We start from the raw sequence: 12,652 nt of genomic DNA, 5'->3' as shown, positions 1-12,652 counted from the left end.
AAACTTGTAGCAACATTGGTGCAACATTTCACCGTTGCATATTGCAATACAATGTTACAGAAACATTGCGAAGACTTCTTTTTACAATATTACTTCAGCAATGTTGCAACAGTATTTAAAAATATTTCCAGTAGGAGGCACAAATTGACACAAGAGTCATTCTGTCTTTGTTTTACTGATTATTGAACAAAGACAGAATGACTCTTGTGCCGATTTGTCCTAGAAAGGTCGCTTTGAGTGTTAAGACTTGTATATATTGATTTATGAATAACCCAATAAAAAAACCTTTTTAAAAAAAGAAAAATTTACGCCAAGTGCATAAAAAAGGTGTTGAATACATTCTTCTTAATAAAAAACGGATATGAAATAAATGTAATTAGCCAAGTATTTCACGCAAGACAAATAAGATAGACTAAAAGTAATTAAAACTGTCAACTGGATTATAGTGAAGAAAAAACTTGGCGTGCCTAGGTCGCATTAAAACGTAATATTCTAAGATTTATATGTTTAAACAGTACGGAAATTATTTGCAAATTATTAAAAAGATTATTACATACAATATTTTGCAGATATACTTAATACATGGAAACAATAATTCAACAAAAAAGAGATGTTAATAATTGCTTACTAATCTCGTAAATTTATCTATAATGTTATATCTAAATATTGTCAATACTATTACATATTATTTCTCCATAATTTATATCACATCTATTATTTGTGAGTATATTTTCATGTCCCACAAACTATATCGGTATATACATACATATAAATTACATTTATATACATATGTCTATTATTTTTATATTTTAATTTATAATACAAATAATGTGTTGAGATAATATATTCACAGAAGTGCAATTAATGCGACCCGGGCACGCTAAGTTTTTTCTTTAATATAATCCAGTTGACAGTTTTAGTTATTCTTAGTCTATCTTATTTATCTTGCATGAAATACTTGGCTAATTACATTTATTTCATATCCGTTTTTGATTAAGAAGAATGTATTCAACACCTTTTTTTATGCATTTGCCGTAAATGTTTTCTTTTTTTAAAAAGGTTTTTTGAGGATTTTACTGCTTTTTGTAAATTTTTGAAAAAATGTAATAATATAGAATTTAAATCTTCTAAAAATAAATACAGATTATTTATAAAATTGTTATTTTCTAAATTTATATTTATAGAAGTAAAACAAAAAGTGATATGTGAATATGAAAATGACATCAATATATTAACGAGATTTGATTTTATTGATTTTCTTGATTTCCAAGAGCTTGCAAAGTTGTACCGTCATTATGAGAACTTGTAGCCACATTTTCTGTTGCCACGAATTGATGCATCATTCTGTGCATGTTACTAACATTAGTTCTTTCTTAAAATCTTAAATAGCCATTCGTAACATAACATTGATAGATATTTAATCTTTCGAGAGATTTCTCACTATAAAACTTTGAGTTGCGAATTTCGATATCACTGATATCAGTAATACTTAACATATTGAAATAATAACACATACCTCTGCTGATCTACTAGATATCCAACAGCTTGCCAGTTTGTATCGTCATTATGAAAATTTGTAGTCACATTTCCTGCTGCCACGAATTGATCCATCATTCTGTGTACATTATTAACGTTAGTTTCTTTTTGAAATCTTGAATAGCCATTCGTAACATGACAATGATAGCTACTTAATATTTCGAGAGCTTTCTTATTATAGAACTTTGAATCACGAATTTTGATATCACTGATATCAGTAACACTTGACATATTGAAATAATAAAACATACCTCTGTTGATCTACTTGATATCCAAGAGTTTGCCAGTTTGTACCATCATGAGGAGAATTTACATCCGAAACATTATGAGCAAGGAATACTATGCTATTCGTGTTATTACCTTCAGAACTTGATATATATATATATTCTTTAGTAAATATTACTTAAGTTGGATATAAATATAATATATTGAAATTATATTTATTAAATATGAACTCAATATTTGTTGACTCAAAGAACGTAGTAAAGAAAAGGCCGTTTTTTGCCCACTAACGGAAAAGTGTAAAACATAGTGAATCTTATAGATTTCGATCTGCTGAACACGATGGTGCTATTAGTTTTCATTAAAAATGCAGGAAACATCGTCATTTTTCGAGTTAAAGTCCTATATTTTACCCTCTCTGTAATACATAATTTTCAATACGAGTGAATTATTTCATGTAAAACTTATATGAGAAGGTTCCTAATATTATTAAACGGAAATCTAATAAATAAGATGAATTCGAAATAAAGAATCCAAAATGGCGGATGCTATTAGGCCATTTTTTTGCTGTCATCAACTGCTTTCTATAAACCGCTTTCAGCCGGGCCCAGGGACAACGAGCGTGAACGTGGTGGTTTTCTGTCCCCTCTTTTTTTATGTTTTAGGTTTTTTTGTTTTTTTTTTATTTTTTGTGATTTGTATTTTTTTTATATGCTTAGTGTTTTTTATTTGAGCAATATACTGTATTACCGATTTCCCATCTTACAGATTACTTTGAGACTCGCAATTATGAAACGGATGACGAATCGGACGAAGAAGTCTGACATTTCAGACACCGATTGAATAGAAACATTAAAAAAGTACTAAACATATGAAAAAAATACAAATCACAAAAAAATAAAAAAAAACAAAAAATATATAAAACACAAAAAAGAGGAGACAGAAAACCGCCACGTCCACGCTTATTGCCCCATGGGGCCGGCTGAGAGCGGTTTATAAAAAGCAATTAGCGACAGCAAAAAAATGGCCAAATGGCATCCGCCATTTTGAATTCTTTATTTCGAATTCATCTTATTTATTAGATTTCCGTTTAACAATATATTAGGAACCTTCGCATCTAACAAGTAATCCTACCCAAGTGTCATTCACCGATTTTTCTGAAACTTGGCATGGTATTAAAACATCGAAAAATATTTGACACGTATTTTTTTATATCGGCCCGTTTTGCATTTTAAGGGTAGAAAACACCCTTTTTCAATTAAGAGGGATGAAATCAATATCTCAGAACGTACTTATTAAATTTTCATGAAACTTGTTACTCGGAGGTTTTTGAGGTCGCTGATTACGAAAATTATGTCAGATTTTTAAAATTCAAAATGGCGGATCCAATACGGCGGACGAAAAAACTAAAAATCAATGGAATTTTTATGAAACTTGTTACTCGGGGGTTTTAGAGGTCGCTGATTACGAAAATGATGTCAGATTTTCATAATTCAAAAGGCGGATCCAATATGGCGGACGAAACAATCAATCGAATTTACTTGAAATTAGTTACTCAGGGGTTATCGGGGTCGCTGATTACGAAAATGATGTCAGAGTTTGAAAATTCAAAATAGCAAATCCAGTCCCCAAAAAAATGTAAAACCAGAAACATTCGTTTAATTAATTCCTGTTATTTTCTACTGAAATTTTCTTCATAAATAATATTAAAAAATTTTTAATAATTACCGGAGTTTTATGAACGAGGGATTACATTCTTAAGAAAATGATTATTCACAACTTGTCTGAAAAAAATTTCAAATTTTAATGTCAAATGTTAAAAATAGGGATTTGTTTAAAAAACATTACTGTTTTTTTTCATGATATGTTTAATAATTAAAAGTTACAAACTAAATTTAGGGAAGTTTATTCAGAGAAGTTGTAGAGAATCAAATTCTTATGAAATTAAGCAAACATTCATTGAAATTCGTTAATTATTAAAAATGTTTAAATATTTTTTATGAAGAAAATTTCAGTAGTAAATAACAAGTATTAATAGAATGAATTTTGCCGAGTTCAAATTTTTTTTCAGGAAAAAGATACCTTTTCCCCTTCATCCCCTTTATCGTTAAAAATGATATTTTATATCATAAACGCAATATAAAAAATATTTTTAAATGAACTGATATTACGGTATCGACCCTCCTTAAACGAGATTCTTCCAACATTTCTTCGCTTATCGCTATGTGTTTTGAGTCACGAATTTAATTATTTTACTGGATACAATTTGATTGATTTTTAATTTTTTTCATCCGCTATATTGGATCCGCCATTTTGAATTATGAAAATCTGACATCATTTTCATAATCAGCGACCTCTAAAACCCCCGAGTAACAAGTTTCATGAAAATTCCATTGATTTTTAGTTTTTTCGTCCGCCATATTGGATCCGCCATTTTGAATTTTGAAAATCTGACATCATTTTCGTAATCAGCGACCTCGAAAACCTCCGAGTAACAAGTTTCATGAAAATTTAATAAGTACTTTCTGAGATATTGATTTCATCCCCCTTAATTGAAAAAGGGTATTTTCTACCCTTAAAATGCAAAACGGGTCGATATAAAAAAATACGTGTCAAATATTTTTCGATGTTTTAATACCATGCCAAGTTTCAGAAAAATCGGTGAATGACACTTGGGTAGGGTTACTTGTAAGTTTCACATGAAATAATCCACTCGTATTGAAAATCATGTATTACAGAGAGGATAAAATGTACGACTTTAACTCGAAAAATGACGATGTTCCCTGCATTTTCAATGGAAACTAATAACACCATCGTGTTCAGCAGATCGAAATCTATAAGATTCACTATGTTTTACACTTTTCCGTTAGTGGGCAAAAAACGGCCTTTTCTTTACTATGTTCTTTATGAAGTCTATATATTTAAATGTTAATTGTTCAATATATTTGCGTTAATTATATATAATAGAATATACTGATATTTCAAGAAGAATAAATATATCGATATTAGTATTATTTACCTTTGTTGATCTACATACTTCTGTTGATCTATTTGATATTCAAGACCTTGCCAATTTGTACCGTTATAATGAGAACTTACATCCGAAACATCATGACCAAGGAATACTATGTTATCCGTGTTATTTTCTTCAGAACTTGATATATATTCATTAGTAAATATTACTTAAATTGGATATAAATATAACATTGTGTGAAATTATATTTATTAAATGTTTGACTCAAATTTATGAAGTCTATATATTTAAATGTTAATTGTTTAATATATTTGCGTTAATTATATATAATAGAATATACTGATATTTCAAGAAGAATAAAATATATCGATATTAGTATTATTTACCTTTGTTGATTTACGTACCTCTGTTGATCTATTTGATATCCAAGACCTTGCCAGTTTGTACCGTCATAATGAGAACTTATATCCGAAACATCATGACCAAGGAATACTATGTTATTCGTGTTATTTTCTTCAGAACTTGATATATATTCATTAGTAAATATTACTTAAATCGGATATAAATATAACATTGTGTGTGTGAGATTATATTTATTAAATGTTTGACTTAAATTTATGAAGTCTATATATTTAAATGTTAATTGTTTGATATATTTGCGTTAATTATATATAATAGAATATACTGATATTTCAAGAAGAATAAAATATATCATTATTAGTATTATTTACCTTTGTTGATTTTCGTACCTCTGTTGATCTATTTGATATCCAAGACCTTGCCAATTTGTACCGTCGTGAGAACTTACATCCGAAACATCATGAGCAAGGAATACTATGTTATTCGTGTTATTTTCTTCAGAACTTGATATATATTCATTAGTTAATATTACTTAAATTGGATATAAGTATAACATTTAAATCATCTTGATTTCCAAGAACGTACCAATATGTATTTCCATCATGATAACTTGTAGCCATATTTACTGCTGCTATAGACTCGTGCATCATTCTATATACATTATATTATTTTAACATTAGTTCTTTCTTGAAATTTTGAATATCCATTCATACAGACATTGACAGTTAATTAATCTTCCGAGAGCTTTTATATCATAGAATTTTGAGTCACGAATTTTGATATTAGTAACACTTGACATTAAATTAATAGCACATACCTCTGTTGATCTATTTGATATCCAAGACCTTGCCAGTTTGTACCATCATAATGAGAATTAACATCCGAAACATCATGAGCAAGGAATACTATGTTATTCATGTTATTTTCTTCAGAACTTGATATATATTCATTAATTAATATTACATAAGTTGGATATAAATATAACATTCAAATCACATTTGTTAAATGTTTGACTCAAAATTATAAAGTCTATATCGTTAATCGTTAAATGTTCAATTCTGTTGTGTGTGTGTGTGTGTGTTGTGTGTTGTGTGTGTTGTTGTTTATAATAGAATATACTAATTCTTCTAGAAGAATAAAATATACTGATGTTAGTATCATTTACCTCTGTTGACCTTCTTGATTTTCAAGATCATGCCAATATGTACTTTCATGATGATAACATGTAACCATATTTTCTGCTGCTACATCTTGTTGTATCATTCTATACTCGCTATTATCTGCAGCTCCTTCTTCATACCTTGAATTTTCATTTATATGATACTGACAACGAGATCTTATTTATTTTTGTGTTGCTATAAAATACGCTAATACTAATATAGTAGTGTAATTGCTGCAATTATTGCAACTTACAATTAAGTATTTTATTAATTGCGAAATATTGAAGTAAATTACGTAATATACTAAATTTGTAATGTACTTAAAGTTTACATTATGTATTTATAACTTAAGAAAAGAAACATTAATATTTTTATTACATAACAGTTACTTTTGTTGATCTTGATTTCGAGGAGCTTGTCTATTTATATCATCATGGGAGCTTGTAATTGCATTTTCATCTGCAGCTCCTTCATACCTTGAATTTTCATTTATATGATATTGACAGTGAGATCTTAAGTCATTTATTCCTGTGTTGCTATAAAATACGCAAACTAATATAGTATAATTGCTGCAATTATTGCAACTTACAATTAAGTATTTTATCGATTGCGAAACGTTGAAGTAAATTAAATAATATACTAAATTTATAATGTACTTAAAGTCTTAAAGTATACATTATGTATTTATAATTTAAGAAAAAAAAAACATTAATATTTTTATTACATAACAGTTACCTTTGTTGGTCTTGATTTCGGGGAGCTTGCCTATTTATATCATCACGATGGGAGCTTGTAATTGCATTTTCATCTACAGCTCCTTCTTCATACCTTAAATTTTCATTTATATGATATTGACAGTGAGATCTTAAGTCATTTATTCCTGTATTGCTATAAAATACGCTAACTAATATAGTGTAATTGCTGCAATTACCACAACATACAATTAAGTATTTTATCGGGTGGCACCCAGTTGGACACGGGTCAATTGGACACGAGCCACTCACAGCGCTTGAGACTACAAAGCTCCTAAGCACCGGTCGCTGTGATTGGTGGTGTCCAATCGAGCCGTGATCAATCGGGATCACCTCATTTTATCGATCGCAAAACGTTGAAGTAAATTAAGTAATATACAAAATTTGTAGTGTACTTAAAGTATACATTATGTATTTATAACTTAAGTAAAAAAACATTAATATTTTTATTACATAACAGTTACCTTTGTTGGTCTTGATTTCGAGGAGTTTGCCTATTTACATCATCATGATGGGTGCTTGTAATTGCATTTTCATCTGCAACTTCTTTTTCATACCTTGAATTTTCATTTATATGATATTGGCAGTGAGATCTTAAGTTATTTATTCCTGTGTTGCTATAAAATACGCTAATTAATATAGTGTAATTGTTGTAATTATTGCAACTTACAATTAAGTATTTTATCGATTGCGAAACGTTGAAGTAAATTAAGTAATATACTAAATTTGTAATGTACTTAAAGTATACATTATGTATTTATAACTTAAGAAAACAAACATTAATATTTTTATTACCTTTGTTGGTCTTGAATATCATCATGATGGGAGCTTGTAATTGCATTTTCAGTGGCTACAGACTGTTGTGTCATTCTGTTCACATCATTATTTTCAGGATCATCAATATCTTCTTCTTGTCGAGACATTAAACATTGATTTTTTTCTAAACAAGTGTGTGTTAAGGCATCTGTTCCGTAAAATATGTTCTTTTTAACATTGCAATGTTTACATAATGCGCTAAATTCTTTTTCATCTATTTCAAAATCTTGCGATAGAGACTTATCCGCAATTTCTTTTCGTACAATAGTTCTTATTTCTTGACGATGTCTTTGCAGATGCTTTTTTATAAATGGTATATGTGCTTGATAAAGTGAAATGTTACAAAATTTACATTTTTCTTTGTATAAGTCTACTTTGTCGAAGTATCGCCACACCAAATCATTGTTGTTCATCCATTTTAAGCGATCTTCTTCATTCCATATTTCGTGCTTATGGTATAAATGTTCCTTTATCATTGTTATCATTCTAATTGCAAGCTTTTTATCAGTTTGGTTTATATAAGTTTGGGCACAATCATTTATATTGCACTGTACAGTTAAATTGTCTAATTTAAGAACATGTTTCCACACCCAACTGTTTAATCCTTCTAGAGCTGCCATTACATCCGTACAATGTCGCGATGTGTCACTAAATATAAAATACCAATCAAGCCAAGGAAAATATTTAGAGAAGTTTAGGAAAGGTTGATGATAGAAGAGAGAGTAAAACATACAATTTTTCACTAATATATAAATATTACTGATTGAATCTTTCAGTTCAGAATCATATATTGTCTAATTCCTACTTATTCGATTTCTATTGTCAATCAATCAGATTAAGATTAATATTATATATTTTACACATCTTGACTTAAAAATGAAGCTTAACATTGAAAATTGGTACAAGTTTATATTTTTAAATGGTTCTTGATTTTTTACTGTAGGCTACTACAACATCGTTTTTCACTGTTACTGTAATAAACGTTAAAGTAAATAGATTGAATTAAGTAATATGCTAAATTTTTAATGTGTGTTAAAGTGTACATAATATATTAATAACTTTTAAGAAAAGTAAAACATTAACATATTTTAATTACATAACAGTTACCTTTGTTGATCTTCTCGATTTCCAAGAGCTTGTCTATTTAAATTATCATGATGGGAACTTGAATTTGTATTTTCATCAGCTATAGATTCTTGTGTTATTCTGTTCATGTTATTATCATCAAGATCGTCACGATACCATACACATCGACTTTTTTGCATGTGATGTATTAAGGCATCTGTTCCGTAAAATATGTTTTTTTCAACATTGCAACGTTTGCACCGTGCACTAAATTCTTTCTCATGAATTTTGAAATATTGTGATAGAGACTTATCCGCAATTTCTTTTAGTATATCAGCTCTTATTTTTTGACGATGGTATTGTCGCAGATGATGCCTTAACGATGGTGTATATGATATGAAAAGTGAATCGTTACAAAATTTACATTTTTCTTTGTATAAACCTACTTTGTCGAAATATCGCCATATTAAGTCATTGTCGTTTTCCCATTTTAACCGATCTTCTTCATCGTATTTTCCATGCTCATGGTATAAATGTCCTTTTATCATTATTATCAGTCTACCTTTATTTCTATCAAAAGTCGTATAAGTTTTATCACAATTATCGATATTGCATTGTACAGTAGAATCGTCTAATTTAAGTAAATGTTCCCACACCCAATTGTTTGATCTTTCTCGAGCTGCCATTACATCCACACAGTCTTGCGATGTGTCACTAAATATGAAATACCGATCAAGCCAAGGAAAATATTCACAGACGTTGTTTAGGAAAGGTTAATGATAGGAGAAAGAGTAAAACATATAATTTTTCACTAATTTGTAAAGATTATTGATTGAATCTATCAGTTTTTTTTAAATTATATAGTTAATTCCTACTTATTCTGTTGTCAATCTATCAGATTAAGGTTAATATTATATATTTTACACATCTAGACTTGAAAATAAAATTTAACATCGAAAATTGGTACAAGCTTATATTTTGAAATGTTTCTTGATTTTTTACTGTAGGCTATTACAACATCGCCGTTATTGTAATAAATGTTGAGGTAAACAGATTGAATTAAGTAATATACTAAATTTTTAATGTGTATTAAAATGTACATAATATATTAATAACTTAAGAAAAGTGAAACATTAATAACTACCTTTGTTGATTTTCTCGATTTCCAGGCTGACTATTTATATTATCATGATAGGAGCTTGTATCTGCATTTTCAGTGACTGTAGACTGTTGTGTCATTCTGTTCACATTATCATCTTCAGGTTTTTGTCCAGACCTTAAACGTTGATTCATTTTTAAACAAATGTGATGTGTTAAGTCATCTGTTCCGTAGAATATGTCCATTTTATAATTGCAACGTTTGCACCATGCACTAAATTCTTCTTCATGAATTTTGAAATATTGCGATAGAGACTTATCCGCAATTTCTTTTCGTACACTAGCTCTTATTTTTTGACGATGATATTGTCGCAGATGATCCATTAACGATGGTGTATATGATACGAAAAGTGAATCGTTACAAAATTTACATTTTTCTTTGTATAAACCTGCTTTATCGAAATATCGCCATATTAAATCATTGTCGTTTTCCCATTTTAACAGATCTTCTTCATCGTATTTTCCATGCTCATGGTATAAATGTCCTTTTATCATTATTACCAATCTACTTTTATTTCTATCAACAGTATTATAAGTTATAGTACAGTTATCTATATTGCACTGTACAGTAGAATCGTCTAATTTAAGTAAATAATTCCACACCCAATTGTTTGATCTTTCTCGAGCTGCCATTACATCCACATAGTCTTGCGATGTGTCACTAAATATGAAATACCGATCAAATCAAGGAAAATATTTAGAGACGTTGTTTAGGAAAGATTAATGGTAGGAGAAAGAGTAAAACACATAATTTTTCACTAATATGTAAAGATTATTGATTGAATCTCAGTTTTTTAAGAATCATATTGTTAATTCCTACTTATTCTGTTGTCAATCAATCAAATTAAGATTAATATTATATATTTGACACATTTTGACTTGAAAATAAAATTTAATATCGAAAATTAGTACAAGCTTATATTTAGAAATGTTTCTTGATTTTTTTACTATAGGCTACTACATCGTTTATTACCGTTATTGTAATAAACGTTGAGGTAAATAGATTAAATTAAATAATATACTAAATTTTTAATGTCTATTAAAATGTACATAATATATTAATAACTTAAGAAAAGTGAAACATTAATAACTACCTTTGTTGATTTTCTCGATTTCCAGGCTGACTATTTATATTATCATGATGAGAGCTTGTATTTGCATTTTCAGTGGCTGTAGACTGTTGTGTCGTTCTGTTCACATTATTATCTTCAGATTTTTGTCCAGACTTTAAACGTTGATACTTTTTTAAACATTCACGAATGTGATGTGTTAAGGCATCTGTTCCGTAAAATATGTCCATTTTATCTTTGCAACGTTTGCACTGTGCATTAAGTTCTTTCATATCGATTTTATAATATTGCGAAAGAGACTTATCAGCAAATTCTTTTTGTACAGCAGCTCTTATTTCTTGACGATGATTTTGCAGATGCGACTTTATAAGTGGTACATATGGTTGACGAAGTAAATTGTCACAAAATTTACAACTTACTGTGTATAAGTTTGCTTTATCGAAATATCGCCATATCAAGTCATTGTCGTTTTCCCATTTTAACCGATCTTTTTCATCGTATTTTCCATGCTCATGGTATAAATGTCCTTTCATCATCAATATCGCTCTAGATTCACATTTGTTAATTATTTTATAAGTTTTCTTGCAATTATTTATATTGCACTGTACATAAGGATCGTCTAATTTAAGAACATGTTTCCAAATCCAATTGTCTGATCTTTTTCGAAGTGCCATTGTATCCACACAGAGTCTCGATATGTTACTAAACACGAAATAGCGATTATGCCATGAAGATATTCGGTAAAACTGTTTAGGAGTCAATGAAAAGAGGGAGAGAAGAGAGAGCGAAACAGTAACTATTCACTAAAGTGTAAACATTGTATTGATTGAATTTTTCAGTTAAAAGTAGTGAAGTTTCTTTTCTGCTCATTCAATTTGTGTTCTTAAACGTTTAAATTAAAATTTAATATTATTTATTTTACCCATCTTAACTATTATAGAAAATAAAATTTAGCCATGAAAAGTAGTATAGTTCACAAAATTGTAAAATATATTTCTTGACTTTTTTCATATAATTATTACAACGTCGATTATCACCATTATTGTATTAAACATAGAAGTGAATAAATTTAATTTAAGTTTTTAGTAATATATATATATAAATTAAAGATAAAACAAAAAAAGAGGAGCAACTGCCGATAACCTTGACATTGACGTATATTGTCAATGTCATGATTCTAAATAGTCTCCAATAGGTTTTTGTCGGCACTTGTGCTTCGTTAAAAAGTCATTAACAATTAAAGTCAATGATTATTTCCCCACTTTGCATTGGTCGCGTTCAGAAGATTCAACTGTTGTGGAGCAGATCCGTGAGCACTCGCTGTTATTGGTGTATTCTTCTAGATCATCCAATAACAGCGAACACTCACGGATCCGCTCCACAACAGTTGAGTCTGCTGAACGCGACCATTAATGACTCTAAACAGAGAAGGACGGGGGGGGGAGGGGATGAGATAGATCGACTATGGGCGCACGACTTTCCACGCTAAAGTTGTACGCTTTAATGTAGGCTGCTTTCCTTTTAGGAGACACAAACCGA

At 29.1% G+C, this 12,652-nt stretch overlaps 1 protein-coding gene across 3 annotated transcripts in view; it reads right to left on the bottom strand.

Moving 5' to 3' along the window:
* Positions 1-1,247: 1,247 nt before the first annotated feature.
* The window catches only part of LOC108764769 (uncharacterized), a 14,564-nt gene continuing 3,159 nt past the window's right edge, over positions 1,248-12,652 (bottom strand). Inside the window, exons 2-17 of one of the 3 annotated variants that reach the window (XM_018513148.1) lie at positions 11,138-11,815; positions 10,030-10,704; positions 8,928-9,599; positions 7,800-8,468; positions 7,469-7,621; positions 6,988-7,080; positions 6,642-6,788; positions 6,258-6,392; positions 5,910-6,026; positions 5,678-5,743; positions 5,464-5,595; positions 5,137-5,253; positions 4,778-4,912; positions 1,788-1,904; positions 1,517-1,615; positions 1,248-1,344 (exon numbers count right to left, since the gene is read on the bottom strand). In XM_018513148.1, coding sequence (XP_018368650.1) covers positions 1,248-1,344; positions 1,517-1,615; positions 1,788-1,904; positions 4,778-4,912; positions 5,137-5,253; positions 5,464-5,595; positions 5,678-5,743; positions 5,910-6,026; positions 6,258-6,392; positions 6,642-6,788; positions 6,988-7,080; positions 7,469-7,621; positions 7,800-8,468; positions 8,928-9,599; positions 10,030-10,704; positions 11,138-11,787 — 4,074 coding nt within the window. In that variant the 5' untranslated portion in view covers positions 11,788-11,815. The remainder of the gene's footprint in view (positions 1,345-1,516; positions 1,616-1,787; positions 1,905-4,777; positions 4,913-5,136; positions 5,254-5,463; positions 5,596-5,677; positions 5,744-5,909; positions 6,027-6,257; positions 6,393-6,641; positions 6,789-6,987; positions 7,081-7,468; positions 7,622-7,799; positions 8,469-8,927; positions 9,600-10,029; positions 10,705-11,137; positions 11,816-12,652) is intronic. The other 2 variants (XM_018513149.1, XM_018513150.1) reach the window with 2 other exon arrangements.

Source organism: Trachymyrmex cornetzi, unplaced genomic scaffold (genome assembly GCF_001594075.2).
Source record: "Trachymyrmex cornetzi isolate Tcor2-1 unplaced genomic scaffold, Tcor1.1 scaffold45, whole genome shotgun sequence".
NCBI classification, from domain to species: domain Eukaryota; kingdom Metazoa; phylum Arthropoda; class Insecta; order Hymenoptera; family Formicidae; genus Trachymyrmex; species Trachymyrmex cornetzi.
Note: the sequence above shows the minus strand (reverse complement) of the source record. Positions and strands in the feature narration are given on the sequence as shown.